Source organism: Ambystoma mexicanum, chromosome 9 (genome assembly GCF_040938575.1).
Source record: "Ambystoma mexicanum isolate Mex_15411 chromosome 9, UKY_AmexF1_1, whole genome shotgun sequence".
Classification (NCBI taxonomy): domain Eukaryota; kingdom Metazoa; phylum Chordata; class Amphibia; order Caudata; family Ambystomatidae; genus Ambystoma; species Ambystoma mexicanum.
In genome coordinates this window covers 199,994,183-200,013,027 of record NC_090931.1, presented here as the reverse complement: position 1 = coordinate 200,013,027, position 18,845 = coordinate 199,994,183, and the positions used below count along the sequence as shown (strand labels likewise).

Sequence of the window (18,845 nt, the reverse complement as noted above, 5' to 3'; positions counted from 1 at the left end):
ACCGGTCGACACACACAGTCTGTGGAACCAGGTAAATAATTGAAACCAGACTTTTTGAGAGAAAGTGTCCTCTCCTTTTGTTACGTCTTCGTGTGAAATTGTGCACTCAATCTAATACACATTGGGTGGCACATGGTTATTCAACTTTTTTTTAAAAACATTGTTTGGTTTGTCCTATGGCCTTGACTTTAGGGCTAAGGCAGTAATATATTATCCAACTTTGAATTTTAGGCATGTGTGACTTTTTACTATACGGGTCAAGACGTGTTAACTTGCTGTGACCCCATTGACAACTATGACCGCTTATTCCCTTATTCCTTCCTTTTGTAGAGAAATGGCACACCAGCGGCTCCTAGGATTACAGGCAAGGGTGTAGGGACAGAGAGGTGTGTTCTGTCCCTGTGTTTTGCCCAATCCTTCTCTTTGGGATTGGCAGTCGTAGTCCAGTATATCAGCTATGAGTGTACCAAGTCTTTGTAATGATTGAAAGCTGTGTAGATTGGTCTGTCCCTTTTGGGTGTTATATGAAGTACATTTGACAGACCCTACAGTACATAGAACTATGTCCCCTGTCTTCTTTTTGATTGTAACCTTCACCATTTGGCCAATTTACACAAGGATTGTGTGATCAGGTTTTGTACAGTGCGCATACACCGTCGAAGATCCGACAAGCTCAGCTTCTGAATGCAAAAGATGCAGATAAGACCGTTACGCAATACAGGTTGATGAATGTGAAAAACTGAAATACTTCAGAAAAGAATGTGGTGCTTTCACAAGAGATCATGGGGCAGAGTCAAGCGGAGAATAAATGCCTCCCAGTCATTCATACTCTCTGCATAGAACACTTACTTGCAACGATCAGGGTCACAAAGCAGAACCCCTACAACAACCAGTCAATATTTCTGAATTCGTAATCCCGCCCCCTCGACCCCCAGAACAACAGTGATGGACTACCAACCGCTGTGTCAGTGAAACAGACTGAAGGAACATCAAGAGTACCTCAGCTAAAAGTGGCATTGGACTTCTTTCCCATGAACCACTGAATACTGCACAGAAATTAGATTCACACTCTTATTTCTTGGAATGTTTGAAATCCTTAAAGACATTTAAAGTGCACAACAATGCTTAAAGCCTGCCAATAAACCCAATTAAAGAGCAGCCCCTTCTACCTCCTCCTCCAGCCCAAATTACCATGTCCTTGACACTCACCCAATATGTAAGCTTTCCAAATTATACATTAAAGACAACAGTGTCCAAATACTTACAGGCTCATTATCATTACACCCCCGTCTGCTCCATGCTGAAGGGTAGGTCTGGGTGCTTGTACGTCAGCAGCCGGTCATTAATACAAGTGGATGCGTGGCACGAGCTGTTCAAATGCTGGCTCCCATCCGCGTCATGCTGGCTCTCCGCCTCCTCGCAATCTGTGAACACAGAGCAAGAATTGAGGGACTGTCTAAGAAGTGCTTGTCCGACCGCGCACTTCTTTCAAGATACCCAATCTTTTACTACTGAACAGCACACTGCCCAAACGCTCCAAGTTCCCTTCCTTTCGTTTTTCATCTCTTCCCTGTTACTTTATAATAGTATGTTTTGCTGAGCAGGGTGAGGCATGGATAGCTTAGGGATAGCTCAGGGGCAACACGTTTGTCTTGGAAGCAAGACAACTCAGCGCAACACAGGTTTGACTTACGATCCCGCGGTTAGAAACCAATCTCTGGAATTAAGCGTGTACTAAAAAAACAATTATAATTATTACCCATACTCTGCAGCTATGCTCATTAGAGAAGCAAAACATTTACAAACATTATACTTGTTGTTCCTTACTGTTAATGTTTGAGTTTCTGTAAATTTCCCCAGGCAAAATATTTCTATGCGTTATATCATTAGCATTGCCAAAGCATTTTTCACACACGTTTGGCCTCAGTTTTGTGAGGAGCATTCAGTCCTTCAAACTATGTTTTATCAGTTTGTATGGTGCCTACACACAAGTTTTTCCAGGCGCCACAACGTAGAAAGGTGGGAGAGTGCCACCAAGTGCTGGTTAGGGGTGCTGGGGTAGACGGGTTGAGGAGGGCCTGGCCACTCAAAGACTCCTAAGGGACAGGCGCCAATCGCAGGGGGACATTAGCACAGGAGGGAGAGAGGGAAGGAGGAGGAGAAAAGGAAAGTCTTGAGAAGTTTCCGGAATTTAAGGAGACCCGGCTCAAGTCTGAAGGGGGCAGGGAGGCCACCAAGAGGGAGTCTCCTGCCCAAGAAAGATATCTACCTCCCACTCTCCGCTTGAAGAAACATCTTATCTGCAGAGAGTTGGAGCTATAGGACCAAAGAACTCTATCAGGGAGGTATTTAGGGAGAGAAAGCTGGATGTAGCGAGGTCCCATGCGCCAGACAGTCTTTTGGAGGATGCAAAGGGTCTTGAATTTGATCCTTGCAGTCACCGGGAGTCAGTTTATGTTTTTGATACAGGTTTAAATACAAATTGTTAGGAGGTTTTGGTAAAATTCTGTCTGAGACAAAACTTTAGAAAGCCTACCTTGGAGGGACAGGAGAACACCCCTTAGGTTTAGCCTGAAGTACCCAAAGGTTTGGTAGCAAAAGCTGAGCAGCCAGGCTAAGTCTAGTAAGGATGAGGCCTGTAGTGGGGCACACAGTACTCAGAGCATACACTTAGTTGAAGAACACACAGAGTAGTAGTAATGTAAAAATAAGCATGTATCCTATGTACACTAAAGGTTATACATTTAAGTAAGGTAAGAACTACACACAGTACCATTAAACACAGAACAGTTGCAATATCCAAAGGATAGATTCGAAAGTTTTAAAAGGTAACACAAAGTAGGAGACAATTCTAACACACGTATGTAAACATCAAACCAAATTGTATAACTTTAGTTAACCCTTGCTTAACCAATCTTGAGAAGTCCAACCGTAGGGTCTCACAGAGTCAAGGGGGAACTGGGGAACCACTGACCAAGGGCAGAGGAAGGAAAATAAGCTAAGCAGCAAACAGGGCAGAGTCTATGAAGAGTTAGTCAAGTAAGTAGCAGGAGATTTATTTGGTATAGAGCACAAAGGGTTGTCCACTCCAATGTAGCTCAATGTAGGCCTGGGAGGGGATGCAAGTAACAGCTTAACTGCAACCCTCTGAAGCACAGGAAAAACAAAGCAGGCCCCAGGTAAGTATTAGGGGCTGAACAGTACCTTGTAAGTGAAGATGCTGTGCATCAGGACGGTTGCCAAGGAGAGGAGACAGCAGACCCTGGATCAGGATTCTTGGCTTTGACGACCGAAGAAAAGAACTTGCAATGGATCTGATGGTTGCTCTCCAGTGGTTGGACACCCAGCAGATCTTCACAGTACTGGCAAGTGGGTGCCTTTTTCAAGACTCGGCTGAAGGACAGTTGTAGTGGGGTAAACTATGCTCCGATTCCCGGTACTCGTCTCAGCTGAAGGGACTTTCCATAGCAGGATTCAGACTATGGAGTTCCAGGAGGATGCCTGCAAAGTTTGAGATTAAACTGCGCTACGGAAGACGTTGCACCGCAAAATGGCACAGAACCATGGGCATTGGCGAATTGCAGAGCTCTCAGATCTTCCAGGGAGAGTGCAAAACGCAGTTCATCTTGGTACTGGTAGGCCCACCAGTCCAAGGGCGAAAGCCGACTGCTTCGGGGCTTACTTTTCGCACCAAAGTTGAGGTTGGGACTGCAGCGGTCATCCTTCAGATCTTCAGTTCCAGTGGTCGACTCAGAGTTTCTACTCCAGCCCCCTCGTTTTTTTATACTGGAAAACTGGCTGAGCCCACCAATCACCAGACATGCATTCGTTGAAACTTGGGGGATGGACAGGCAGCCTCCCTGCACAAACTGGTTACAGGCAGGCACACTGCAGGACAAAGACCTGGGGAGTTTTGGTCACCGCACTTACTACTTCCTGTCCTTTCAGGCACTCCGAGAGCCTTGGCTGGCTTTCCAAGGGAAGCCCACCAAAGACAAAAGGCCCATCAAGACCTCCCCCACCCAGGCAGGTAGAAGGTGGCTCAAGAAAGGCCAAGTCATCAAGAACAGGGTTTATAAAAGTAGAGCTGCCATTTTAGGCAAATGGTGACCGTAGTGTCCCTTCCCGCGGCTGCGATAGTAAGCCTGCAACAAAAGTTCAGAAAACATTGTGCAAAAAGGAACATTGCCAACAGCCTGTCAGATGAACTTGGATCAGTAACTAAAAGTTACTTGGCAAGTGAGAAAAGTGATACAATGTTTCCCCCTCAGCACTCCACTTAATGTGAGATGCGCTGATTTCACAAAATAAAAAACAGGTGGGACAAAAAGGTCCTGGTAACATGTGTTAACACAAGGAGCTCCCCAGCAACACTGCACAGAAAGTGCTGTGTGTTGCAATAATACATTGCAAATGCCAGAAAATATGGAGGAAAGCATAACTCCATTAAAAAGTAACCAAATCCTTCTTCAGGGCTGATGAGCCTATTTGGGAAGAATCCGAAACGCGTTGGCAATCACTAACCAGAGCATCATTAGTGGAGCATATTAGAATGTTAACGTCTATACCCATATGGGGAATTTGGAAAACTTTGAGGATGTTACACGATGCAATATAACTCATCATTGTATGACCCAGACCTTTTTTTTATGTATATAGGTTTTGTTTAAATCATTGAATTTGAAGATTTAATGTTTCCTTCTTGCTACATATCATTAAGATTATATTTTGTCACAAGTCCATTGTATTTGAAGTCTTTAATCAATTGCCTAAGCATCCAATTACTTGATCATTTAATCATTTAGATTGGAAAAGGTCTTATATCAACTAGGAATGTGCACATAGGCATCCAAAACCTAGGCTTGGTTGAACTTTTGAAATGATTGAAATTGGATAACGTGCTTGGGAGACCCAATCACTGTGGTCTAGCCCCTTGCACATTTGATGAACAATTTTGGGACTTTCCAATCCCTTGGGAGTGCATACAGGGGTTACCTGTTGGCAACCAACAGGTTTTGCTTTTTGTTTCTTTTTCTAGTCTCGGGTGGCCTTGAGACTTTTTGCCCCTTTGCACCCGAAATAACTCCATACACCTGATCTACCTAAGGAACTTCTACGAACATTAGTGCATTGTTAGGGAGAATTTTCATTTATGGCTAATTTCCCTCACCTAGTGAGTCCCCCAGCAGCTTTGCTGGATCTATGGAGTTTATTTTTTTTCAACTTGGTAAAAGTGAGAGCTTTTCCCCACACTCTTCCCTATGTTTTGCTATGTGTTTCTACCTGTTTTTGTGATTGTGGACTCTGAAGTACACCACTTCAGTAGCCGCCTTCTTTTTGTGTGTCGCACAGCACCTTCAGTGCCGTGGCAAAGGGTTGTCTTTGAGACTTCTCTCGACTCCATTTCTGAGGCGACTACTGTCCCCCAGAAAAGGGTAATGTTACCATTAACTTTACTTAGTCAATCTACCACAGATCCAGTACACCCCCATCTTCCACAGAGTACTGGAAAGGGTTAACTCGTATACCTTTTTATCTGTACCTCGTAGAGCCTTGTTTCGTTCTTTTAACATTTAGACTTGGCTGGTGGCAGTGGTATCTACCCTAACTTTTTTACCGCGATTATATTAGATAAACGTGGTACTGTTCTTGGCTATTATATTAGCCTCGAACATAAACCCGCTTGACCAAATCATCTTTCTTTTGGCTCCGGTTGGGTTTATTCGCCATTTCTTTTTGTTAAAGTCCTTCTTGTGTTTTACTTTCCGCGGCAAACTAGGTTTGCCTTCTTTGTTCACCGTCTTTTAGCAGGCTTTCTGTTCAGAAGCCCTCCAGCAGGCACCTGGGTGTCTAGTTGGGCTGAATTTGAGGGAGGGGTGTGGTCACCCTCTGCACAGGGTAGCCTAGGAAACCCAAGTCGCACTTTGTCATGATTGGCCAGGGTAGTTGTCCGGGCTGGACAACCCCCCTGCTGGGTGATTGACAGCCAGGCTGTGTGAATGGGGTTTTTTCGCATAAAAGGCAGGTGTCATGATGCCTACCCCCAGGGACCCAGACCTGGTCCAGCAACCCCAGAAGCAGGCATCAAGTCATTTTGAGCAAGCCCAAAAACCCCTGCTAGGGGCTGTTTGGGTGCGGTCCTGATGCCTATTGCGCCAGGCTCATATGGAGAATGGCGCCAGGCTCATAAAGTAGAATTTACCTGATGCAGACCATGCTGCAAACTTACCTGATGCAGACCATGCTGCAAGAGCTCCAAACCAAATGAGGCTTGGAAGGGACTATTTTACCTAGGGACTATTTTTTTACTCGGGTGGGGCTGGGGAGGAATACTTACCTGGGACTACTTTGAGGGCTATTTAAACCACGTCTGAAGAGCAGCACACGCTTCGCGTTATTCTGCATCCAGCAGCGTAACGCTCACCGTGTCTGCAAGCCTGCATCCAGTCTTCTGCCACGCCCGCATCGAGTCTGCAGCTCCTAGAAAAAGGGAGGAACAGAAGGAGAAAAGGTTAGAGCAAGAGCAATATCTTCGATCCTTAGCTGAATTCCGGATCCACCACGGCTTGGAGCTGGAAGAAAGAAGTATTTTACTCGCGCCGCCTCGCCTGCTGCAGCGCCTCGCTGAACTCACCGGCCTTCGCAGCATCCTCACGATCCACCGGATCCTTCTGCACGTTCCCGTCGCACTCTGGCACCTAAGGGGAACACAAGAACAGCAAAGGTGAGCCAAGGGAATAAACAGAGGCAATAGTAACTACCCCCATAGACTTACCTGATTTACCGCCGGGGTACTATTCCTCTTCACGGGTCGGCGCAGTCTCCACTGTATCCTCGCCATACCCCGGCCCCTAAGGGGAACAAAAGGACAACAAGGTTAGACAAAGGGACAAACAAGGGGAATTCTTCTCACCACAATAGACTTACCTAATTTTACCGCCAGAGGCATTTTTCCCTGAACTTCATATTTTCTCTCCGCACCTGAATAAGGGAGCAAGCAACAGGTTACATTCTGGCCATATTTTATTGAATTGTGTTGGATAAGACAAATCCTTACCTGAACTTCGTCAGCTACCATGAGGAACTCTTCGCTAGGGTCAAGCTACAAACTGCAAGGAATCGGACAAGAGTGAAAGTCAGACATTTGAACTCTTACGAACCTACAATGTTCTGAAACTCACCAATTCCTTCTAACCAGTGAAGCAACTGGTTATCTACGCGCCCCTGCGCTCGATGCAGGATGGAGAGCTCATCCTTCCAAACCATCAGGTGAGACTTTAAGAAGGGACATTAGAGGCGATCAGTGGGGAGAACAGCAGGGGGAGGTGGGGGTAACTCAACTCCACGGGTGGTTAATTCCCTTTCTCCATTCACAGAAGTATACTCCTACGGGCCAAGCAAACCAAGCTGGGAGGGCCAGTCCAGTCTGTCATCTCGGCACTACACGTCACAGTGGTGGAGACCGCAGCTGTCCAGTTCGGATCGACGCCCCTGTGGGAGCCAGGTGAGCGTAACAGCAGGTCTCTTGGGCTAGAAGTCAGAGAGTAGCCACTGGAACTAAAAGGAACTGAAGAGAAGCAGAGTGAACGACGGCTGCTGCAACTACCCTGTCCCGGTGAAGCCCTGCTGCAGTCCTGAGCTATCTGCCCTTCAACGACTTATAGAAGATCCAGTCCAGAGTCTTCTTCCCGTGAGCTTGGTGGGGATAACCAGCTCATCTTCTACAGCCAGAGGATCCTCTTCCGTGGTCGAAATCGCTGCACACTGCTGTAGTGGTCCGGATAGCCACCTGAAGAGCCTCTCCTGTTTTTAAGGAGAGCACCTTTTATTCCTTGTCGCTGCTACCGGCCTCATCCCTGGGTGGTGCAGACCCCCTTCAGACGTCGTCCTTCACGATGAAGCTCCAGGAATCACGGGTCTGCGGGAAACCAACAGGAACAACTGCCAAACTGCCAGGGCACCAGCTGCACCATTGGAACAACGTACTGTGTTCTGTTGAGGAAACTGGGTGAATCCCTTTTTCTTCATTTACAAGGCTTGCCCTTGTCTTCCCTCCTCCTTATAACTGTTGCTTCCGAACATTGACAATATCGAAGTACTTTTGGCTATGTTGAATCGTGAACTGTCCGACTGTGATCTTCGGCAACTGGCCCCAGTGTCTTTCGACCCTGGCTCGGGCCCTTTGACTTTTGAACTCCTGTCTCTGAATGTTTCTCGATTCTGCCTGCCTAACCAAAATATTGCCTGTGATTTTTGCCTCCAATTCCCTCTGCGTATCTCAGGTGCTAAGTGTGTTTTTGCCCCGGTAGCATTTCATGTCACGGATATGCGTTTGGTTAGTAGACCGAACTGTCAAAAAGTGATCGCAATCATATTTGCGGTAACATGTTTTGTTCGTAACACTGGTTCATTCAAACACAGGGTACTTACCTTGAGACTTACTGTACAAAGTGAATTGGTTAGTTGTAGTATATTTATCGTGTGTTTTTTATTGGAGTTTAATAGAAGTGTTGTGTTTATAACGAATGGTTTAAAAATAAATGTATTCACATTTTTCTACCTGAAACCTTGAGTCAGTGTTTGCTTGAGTCACAGTAATTGTGGTCCCTTTGTGTAATCTCTGCTACTGCTCATATACCCGTGAGATAAGCCTGGCTGCTCCGCCACTGCTACCACTCTGACTTAGTAGTACAGGCTTGTACCAAAGGTAAAACTTGTATTGCCACCTGTAGTCTTAATCGTGTGTAGTGGTCCCTAAGGGCACTGTACAGGATTCTGCCTAACATGCTTTACTTAACTTTTGAATTCTAAACTAGTAGTGTCCCCCGCCTACTCCCCCTACACTCTTTCATAGATTCAATGTCAGCCATTCACCGAGATAATGCATGGAACCCGTTTGACTTCAGACAAAGCACGGCGTGGATGTAAACCTGAAAACACTTCACATAGTATGTTCTAAGCATCAAGGCTTAGGGCCCTGCACAAAGACAATGTTAGCCCACTGACAAAGACGCTCAATATAGCCACTATTGGGCTTTGCACAGGTGTCCGGAGCAGACTGTGTTAATCTCAGATGCTGTAGGCAGTTACAATCATTGCATAGACAGCATTAAGCCTCTGAACACTGCACACAGTCAGTGGTAACCGTTAAACATTAAAAGAGACACTGTTAACCACTGGATACTGCATATAGCCAGAATTATTCTTTAGACAGGGGAGGGAGACTGAGTTCGCCTTTAGATAACTGCCAAACTAGTGGTACATAGTTGTGAAAAGTCACGGTGCCCTCACCTTCCCTCTCACCGTCTCGGAGTTGTTGGCTACCCATTAGCGATGATTGGCTGAGGACCGCATCTGCCATCCGTGCTGAGCTGAGGGCCTTCCCTGCTATTAAACTCATCCCAGCTAGATTGTCCAACTGCACCTGTTAGGACAGAAATGCGAATCGCTGAAAAGCACACGATGGTAAGCTCAAATAACAATGCAATGTTACTAAATGCACAAGTCGAGTAGCACAATATAACTGTGTTAACCAGTAAAACACTTCAGCCAGAAATAACACAATCGTGCCAACTGCAAATGCAAGCAGCACACCACCACCAGACCAACAGCACAGCACAAGTCAAGCACACATTGATGGGCTGAGCACAAACAGCAGCACACGAGAATTGGATACATTTACATGCCACCTGCACATCATCTTTAGGCTGAATAGGAAATGTCATACGTACTCTTAGTCCCCTTTCCTCCATACACACGTGGGCATCCCTTCCTAGGGACGGGAGACAAACTTTTTCACTAGAAAACACCTTCCCCTTTAAATTTAGAGGCGCGCAGGGGTACCGCCCTGGGAGCACGCGCTACCCTGACTCCGCCCACTGGTGCCACACCTCAGTCCCCTTTGACGCGTCAACAATATTTAACATTGCCCAAAGACACCAGTATTATTAGGGGGGTGGGAGGGGGAGGATGGTGGGACATGGAGGAAATGGGGTGAGCAACTTGTAATTACCCTTACGTCTGGTCCCCTTTCATCCATAATGCATGGGTGATTACAAATGAATGTGGACCCAGGGTGGAGAGTAGACCCTCCTTAAGCAAACAGGTTCCTGAGAACTGCCTGCCCGAAGGCCACGTCGGACCTAGAGCCGGCGTCCAAACAGTAATGCTTGCAGAAACCCAAAGGGGTGGCCCAGGTGGCCGCCCTGCTTATGACCTGCCACGGCACCGGCCGCTGGAAGGCGATGGCCATGGCCTTGGCTCTAACCATGTGAGTGTTCATGTTAGGTGGCAGCGGCTTGTGCTGCCCGTCGTAGGACTCTTTGATAGGGGCAAGCATCCACCATGCAATAGAAGCTTTGGATGCCTGATACCTGGGCATGGAGCCACCGAAGGTGACAAAAAGTGCATCTGACTTGCGGAAGCCCTTGGTCCTGTTCAGATAAAATTTCAGAGCGCGCCTGACGTCCCGACAGTGCAAAACTCTCTGATCCTCGTCCTTGGGGTCAGCAAAAAATGAAGGCAAGACTATTTCCTCGTTAAGATGGAAAGCGGATGGTACCTTAGGTAGGAACGCCAGGTGAGTCCGCAGGCCCACCTTATCCCTGTGGAAAGTGTATAGGGCTCTGAAGCCACCAGAGCCTGGATCTTGCTGACTCTGAGAGCAGAGGTGAGGCCCACTAACAAAGCTGTCTTAATGGTGAAAAGCCTGATGTCCGCGGATGCTATTGGCTCAAGGGCTTGTGTGCCATGGCGCCTAACACCACATTGCGGTCCCACACAGGGTGTGGCCTCTTGATGGGCGGGTAGAGGCTAGACAAGCCCGGCAGATGTTTCTTGACTATTGGATTGGAGGAAGAGAAGACTTCTCCTCTGAATTTCTGCAAGCCCCTATGGCTGCCAGAAAAGTGCAACAGGTGTACGCCTGAGTGGGCGAAGTGTGCCGAAAGGGAGAGCACGTTATCCAGTGCGCACCGATCTCCTTAGAGTCTGCCCAATGACAGAACCTAGTCCATTTACTCCTGTACTGGCTCCTGGTAGCCTTGCTCCTGGCACCTTGAATGATCTCTAAGTTAGCCTTGGAGAGGCTCAGGTGCCCGAGGGTGACCTGCTCAGGAACCACGCTGCGAGGGCTAACTTCTGAGGTGCAGGGTGGAGGACCCTGCAACCCCTGCTGGGACAAGAGAGGTACTGGACCCAGCAGAAGGTGAATGGGTGGTCTGTCCATGAGGCTGAGGAGTTCAGAGAACCACGGTCTCTCAGGCCACCATGGAGCTACCAGAATGATGCTGAGGTGACAAGCTTCCTTTATTTTGCGGATCACCCTGTGGATCAGGGGTGTGGGCGGAAAAGCACAGGCTGTCATGCTTTCCCACTGAATCTGCAATGTGTTGCCCAGGGAGCCGGGGCCCTACTCCTGCCAAGACGCAAACTGATGGCACTTCCTGTTCTTCTGTTCTTCCAGGAGGAAAATAGTTCCACCTGAGGGTGGACCCATATGTTGAAGACCACCTGCAGTATCTTGTCATTCAATTGCCATTTTTAATTGTCTGCTCTGAGTCGGTCTGCTTCCAAGTTGGCCTCCCCCGGGACGTACTCTGGGCCCCATTCCCACATGCTGACAGCTAGGTTGCACAGAGGAGGGCACATGGTACCCGCTGCTTGTTGACATAGTACATGCTGGTGGAGTTGTCGGTCTGAATTAGGATGACCTTGTCCCCAATGACCGGGAGGAAAGCTCTGAGCGCTAGCCAGATGGCCTTCAGCTCCAGCCAGTTGATATGGGACTTTTGCTCCTGCCGGGTCCAGACTCCATGGACACTGTGGCCGCCCAAAGGAGCCCCCCAGCCATCGAGAGAGGTGTCCGTAGTGACGGTGATCTGCGGGGCCAGCTGCCAGAGGGGCTTGCCCGTCTGCAGGTTGCAGTCCCTGGACCACAATGCGAGGTCCAGGTGAAGAGGAGGTAGTATGCTGAAAAGCTCAGCTTGGGAGCCCTTCTCCTCATTCCACGAGGCTGCTAAGTGCAGCTGTAATCTCCTGAGTCTTGTGTGTGGCACAGCCAGGACCACCGCTGCCATTATACCCAGTAAGTGTTGGTACCACCAGGCCGAGGTCACTGCTCTGGTAAGGAAGTGTGTAGTGGCTCTCTTGATAGCCGTAATCTTGTCCTCCGAGGTAAAGACCCTCTAGGAGCTTGTATCCCAGATGAGGCCCAGGAAGGTGAGGATCTGCGTGGGCTGCAGCTGCGACTTCTTGAGGTTGATCGTAAACCCCAGGTTGTGGAGTGTGTTCATAAGTGTGGAGGAAGTGTGAGTAACGCCCTCCTGAGATCTCGTCCTGACGAGCCAGTCGTCCAGGTACGGGTAGACATGGTGGCCATGGGCCGGAGGAGGGCTGCCACTGCATTCATGAGTCTGGTAAATACCCTGGGGGCTGAGTTGGGCCAAAGGGTAAAACCTTGTACTGGAAATGGCAGCCCATGATCCTGAAGCGCAGGAAGGAGTGATGTGGTTGCCAAATCGGGACGTGTAGATAGGCGTCCTTCAGATCCAGGGAGCACATCCAGTCTCCTCTGTCTAGTGTCTCCGCAATGAGTGCTGGTGTTACCATCTTGAATGTCTGAGGAGGGAAAGGTTGAAGGTGGATAGGTCCAACACAACTCTCAGGCCAGCCTGGTGGTTCTTTTGTATGGCGAAAATCCTGGAATAAAAGCCCAATCCTCTCTGGGAGGCTGGGACTTCTTCCAGTGCCTGGCTCTCGACAAGCGACTGGATCTCCGCCAACAGAGTTGCAGTCCCAATCTGTGGGAGTGGAGGGGAGGAAAGAGGAGAAGGGATTGGTAGGCGGCACCCCGAGGACACAGAGGATCCAGGGGTCCGAGAAGTTCTGGCGTCAAAATTGCATGTGAAAGGCAAGCCTGCCCCCGACTGGAGACACGTGGACCCGAAGGGATGCATCATGCTTTCTTTCCTTCTGAGGTTGCTGCTGAGGAGGGGGACTGGAAGAAGCCCCTGACATCCCCCCCACCCGTTGTTGGCACCAGTGCTGACTGGATGAATGGTCAGGTTGTCTCGACCTTCGCTCCTGGAAGCCCAGTAACCCACCGAACGACCGCCCCCTGTCAGAGTGTTCATGCGACGGAGTGTATGCCTTTGGCGCGGCCTTCGTTAGGACAGATAAAGACTTTGCAGTTTGCAAGCTGTTTTTCTTTTTATCCAATTCCTCGTAGGTGGTAGAGTGGAAGAGGTCACTACCCTCGAACGGAAGGTCCAATATGCGTTCCAGGACATCGGGGTTACATTTAGTAGCCCAAAGCCAGGCTGTCCTCATGTCTGTGGCGATGCAGATGGCCCGACCAGAGGTATCGATGTGGGCCACGGTGGACTCCATGATGTCCTGTGCAACCAGCTTGGCTTCTCCTAGACCCAACTTGAAGCGTGCCTGGCTCTGAACCTGAAGTTCTGGAAGGAAGTCTGCTATTTCCCGGCAAAGCCTCTGGGTTAGTGGCTGCCAGCATGGCATCCGCGTTGGATTGACGCAGGTGCAAGGAAGCGATGGATTACAGTTTCTTTCCGTATGCCTCCAAGATCTTCTCCTCCTTGCCTAGCAGCGCTGAGGTGGCCGCGGACGACTGAGGCTTAGAGTAGAGTGATGCTGCAGCAATCACTGAAGAATGCGGTTGAGGGTGCCCCGACAGCAAGAGCGGATCCCCCTCCGTCTGTCTATACTTGGCATCGAGGCATTTATTGACAGGTTGGGCCGAGTGTGGCTTGAGCCACCCCTTTTTGGCCAAGGCTGCGATGTCTTTCTGCATCGGGATACCCGTTTTGATAGGGGGTCGTAAGGTGAGGACTACTGCCAAGACCTCCCTCCTCGGACTGCTCTACCTTGGGTTGAGGAAGGCCCGAATATTCTGCCAGACCTGCAAGCCTGTCGTGGAAGGCTTTCGCTGATGACGGCGTGTCAGGGTCGTCGTCCTTCTCGTCGTCTGTGTCCACCAGAGTGCCTGGCTGGTCTGGAGCAGACGGAGGAGTGCTGGGCGCCGTGGGCTGCGGTGTGGGGACCGGAGCCGAAGGCTGCTGTGGAACCGCCTGAACTGTGGGTGGCAGGGGAGCTGGAATCAAACGGGCTGGCAGGGGCAGAGGGGCTGCGCTGGGGCCTGGGGCGCCGGAGCAATGGGAGGAATGATTATGGTCACTGGTGGGGTGACCGGAGGGAGCAAGTCCCTGACTGCATCCCGCAGGATGGCCCCCATCTGGGGGGTTCGCATCAGTGCCAGGAAATTTTAGAAGAACGTGTCTTCAGAGGTTGAAGAGGTGGCAGGAGATATTGACGGAGTGGCTGGGGGCTGCTGGGGCCAGAGCGCACTCTGCCTAGGTTGCACGTGGAAGCTGCCCTGCGCCGCTGATGGATAAACTGTAGGCCACGTACCTGGTTGACACCAGTCCCACCTTGAAACTCATTCACCTGCCTGCTCTGTTCCTAGGAGTGGCATTGGACGAGCGGCCATGTTGTCTGGCCCGGCGGCCACTTTGTTGCGCTGTGTGCCAAAGTCGTGGTGTATGGCTCCCTGGACCCGGCCTCCTCCAAGACTCTTGGTGGTGGAGCAAGAGACCTGCACCTCAGGTCTAGGCCTGGAAGGCGTATTGCCCTCTGCGGTGTCGCCGGTAGTGCTGCGTGCAGGCGCCCCCTCGGACATTGAGCCTGTACTAGGGCGTAGCCCCTCGGGTGTACTCCAGGTAGAAGAAACTTGCGGTCCCTAAGCACTGATTCCGGAGGAATCTGATGACCCCCTCGGCCGTGAGCTGCACTAGCCTCGTTGTGTGCTAACCAGAGAGGTTCCTCCTGCTCCGATGTTTCCTCGGGAAGGAGTCGCCCTTACCAGGTGCGATGGAAAATAGCAGCCCTCCTTTGGACCTCGATCTCAGTCTTGAAAATTCTTCAAGTCCTCTGGAGGTGAACCTTCGAAGAGCTCCCTCCACCTTGCTAGTCTGTTCTTCAGTGCGCGTGGAGTCAGTGCGTCGCATGCGGTACAACCTTCCTAGCTGTGGTCGGGCCAAGGCAGCAGAGGCAAAGAGCATAGGGGTCGGACGTAGGGAAGAGCCCCTTGCAGGGTGGACACCTGCCAAAGATCGAAGTCGACATGCGCCAGAGAGGAGCGCGACGCCTGAGGACCAAGTACCTGAATGACAAAGAAAAGACAAAAGATAGAAGAATCTGGGAAAGAGCGCGTGATATTACATGGCAGAGCCAAACCCAGGAGCGCTGGTGAAATCGGCCCGTTCCTGTCAATGCGGAAAAGGGGACCAAAGGTGTGGTGCCGGGGGGCGGAGTCAGGGTAGCGCATGCTCCCAGGGCCGCACCCCGGCGTGCCTCTAACTTTTAATGGGAAGGTTTTTTCTGGTGAAAAAGGTTCAGTCTACCGTCCATAGGAAGGGACGCTGATGCATTATGGAGGAAAGGGGACGGGACTTAAGAGTAATTATAAGTTACTCACCGTAGTGGCTAAACGTACTCGTAGTCTATATTCCCCTTTCCTCCATACGTCCCACCACCCTCCCCCCTAATAAAACTGGTGTCATTAGGCAATGTTAATATTGTCGACGCGTCAAAGGCGACTGATGAGTGGCGCCGGAGTTAGGGGAGCACATGCTCCCAGGGCTGCACCCTCACGCCATCTAAATTTAAAGGGGAAGATAATTTTTTCTGGTGAAACAGGTTCTATCTCCCGTCCCTAGCGAGGGATGCCCGTACAGTATGGAGGAAAGGGGACTATGGACAAGGAGTACGTTAGTCACTATGGTGATTAACTTATAATGACTAATGGGAATACCCTTCATATATAAATTGGACATTTGTGACATTTGTGACATTCTTTAATATTAATTTTTTTTTCCAACCTTTAAACAAATTTTGAATAAAATGTTTCAGAAGGAGTGAATTGTGTTCCTTTGCCACTGAACCGGTGACCTCAAAAGATACCAATTAGAGACTTCTGGTTAACTGATGAACACTGGTCTCTGATAGTCCTTAACACAGTCTGATTATGAATTAATTTTTAGGACCTTTGCTTTTTTCTCTTGACAGTACGATGATGATGTGAAGATTTCAATATGACTTCACTCAGAAAGGAACTCTTCCCTGACTACAGGGAGCAAGGCCAGACATCATTAGTAAATTAATCATGCTGGGAATAATGCAGATGGTCATCAAATTCTATGATCCAGAAGAAGGCTGGACAATTACATGCATACCCACTAGCCAAAAGCAAAGTCAATCCCATATAAAAAAAAAAGCACCACACTGTATTCTCATCATGAATTTGATTGCAAATGGAAGACAATGTATTCATTTATTTCAATTGTTAAACTACCACCTGCTGTGAATTCTGTGGTTAGAACAAGTGCAGTGTGTACATTTAAAGTATGCAATGTTTTGGGGGTGTTAGGTAAGATTTTAACCTTAGTGCTAAATCTACCTCACTTGTGAGAACCACAGAACATTTTGCTGGACTGGCAGATACTTTTTCACTGTACCCTCAGTGAGTGGAAGCCTTTTACCACAAATACTTACTCTTTTCATGGGTGTCATTTTTAAAACTCTCCATGTTGTCCTTTTAATTGTATCCTCTTTGACAACTTTGGTATATACCTTTTTATTGTTACAGGGTTGCCCTTTGGGCTCCCCTTTTACTTTCTCTGGCAAACCTTGTGAGAACTACAGTTCCCAAGGGTAGAAAGGTTATTTGTATCTCTTCGGCATTGTGTTAGGTGAAACCAGAACACCCTACCTTATGTGGAGTGCTGGGGAGATACAAAGTATCCCCTTTCTCAAAAGCACTGTAACAATTATGTTACAGGGACAAGCTTACCTTAAGGAAGGATAGCTTAGGGACAATGCATTTGTCTTGGAAGCAAGACAATGCGGCGCAACACAGGTTTGAATCCCTATCCCGTGCTTAGAAACCCCTCACTCGTATTAAGTGCATTATAAATGAACATTAAAATGAATTTAAAAACTCTTACCGCTGGGACCTGGGGAGTTGGGTTAATCACTTATTATTGATACCCTCTCTCTCTCTCTCTCTCTCTCTCTCTCTCAGGGGACCGTATGGCCCGACGTTGACATTTTTTAAAAAAACAGCCTCAACCTCATTTTCATTCAATAACATTATTCTTTCTACTGTGCTGCATCAACTTCTGGTTCTTGAAATGACCTTTGGATCGCTTCATTGGGGCCTCCTCTGGACCTTCATGGGGCCATTTGCTACTTTAGCGTAGCTGCCTTTTCCCCATACATTCAAATTGCCTACTGACTTTTTGCAATTGCAATGGGTCATTTATAACGCGCTTAATACCAGAAGTTTCCAAGCGTGGACCCAGGGAACGGACCTGTGTTGATCTGTGCTGTCTTGATTCCAAAGCAAGGGCATTTACCCTGAGCTATGCTCCCGAGTCTTTATCCCTGTTCTTGCTATTGGAGATTTATAATCACTGGAAACTCTTAAGTGACTTTGCGGGTGCATATCTGTACTTGGACACTTTTCCCATATCCAGCTTGGGTTCACTGAGTTTTAGGCAAAGATTATGATGTTAGTACTTACCTCTGGTTTCTAATGTAATTTTAAAAGGCATGCTCCCCACTTCAACTTTGAATCCCTATGAACTCTAACTATTTTTGGTGGCATTATAATGGTTTTTCCCTGATAATCGTTGCTGAAGTGCATCTGGATTCTTTGGTGGCCTTGGCTGCGTTTTGGAATAGTTTTTCCCCACTCTGGAACCTTAATTTACTGTGAGGTGTGCATTTGTATTTCCGTGCTACTGTGTCCCAGAGGAGTAGCAATACTGTGGCTTTGTTTGTGTTGGTACTAGAGATCCTGAATGACTGGTTTAATATCCAGTTCCCATCTCTTCCTACCTTTTACCTCTATATGATGTGTGCCTATCATCAGATAGTGGACCTACAATACAATAGTGTGTCTATTATGACAATGTACTGTATTTGTAGTCACCAGGTTATTTTAAATGCTTTAAGTCTGGTCCCCACTTGTCACTACATGTCGAGTCCATATCCTTGGATAATGCACACACATTTTAGTATAGGGGTGTGGAGTGCCTTATTTAACCTTTAGTGTTTTTATGACAGATGACATGTTTACCTTGTGTATTGTGTTTCATTAACGTCATTATGCAACTAATAGAGGTATGCATGTCTAATATACTGAAAAAATACACATTTATTATGCTAATGTAGTGCATTTTCTATGGGTAAGTGTGAGGGCTAATTGTACCTTAGTGTCAGCCTACAACCCCTTCCGAAAGTTAAGACAGACTGCTCTCTCTGCCACTCTACCATTTTAAGAAAGGTTTAGGCTTTCATTTTGGCAGGTGCTCTGCCCGAGCTTCATGTTAGTGGTTGTACGGCCCTCGATTGGTGGTTGTACAATAAAACACCTGTCTCTTGGGAAACCACAGGCAGGCCTTACAATTGCCGTTATGCACACATGGGCTCATTCTAAGGCCACCCCTGCAACATCTACAGTGGTTTGCAATGTACATTTGATGTACAATGTGATTAGAGGGCAGCCAGTGAACGTGGGTTTATCTAGGGGAGACCCTAACTCTGCCACAGTTGTGCTGGATTTTTGCTCGAGTTCCGTTGGACTGTGTAGGTTTATTTGCCAAGTTGGCGGTTTTCCATCAGGACCCAGTTTGCCCATAGAGAATGCGCATGTGTCCTATAGGGTTTTCTCCAGCTGCTGGATGTCATTCCTGGGCTGTCCTCTCCCTCCCCAATAGTACCTCTTGTTGGCTGGACTGGGATTTTTGTGCTGGGATCGTTTT

At 48.3% G+C, this 18,845-nt stretch overlaps 1 protein-coding gene across 4 annotated transcripts in view; it reads right to left on the bottom strand.

The window, feature by feature from the left end:
- Positions 1-18,845, bottom strand: part of SIK3 (SIK family kinase 3) — a 2,024,801-nt gene that overhangs the window by 9,562 nt on the left and 1,996,394 nt on the right. For 3 of the 4 annotated variants that reach the window (XM_069614491.1, XM_069614492.1, XM_069614494.1), the window contains 2 exons: positions 9,292-9,424; positions 1,266-1,424 (listed from right to left, as the gene is read on the bottom strand). In XM_069614491.1, coding sequence (XP_069470592.1) covers positions 1,279-1,424; positions 9,292-9,424 — 279 coding nt within the window. In that variant the 3' untranslated portion in view covers positions 1,266-1,278. The remainder of the gene's footprint in view (positions 1-1,265; positions 1,425-9,291; positions 9,425-18,845) is intronic. The other variant, XM_069614493.1, reaches the window with a different exon arrangement.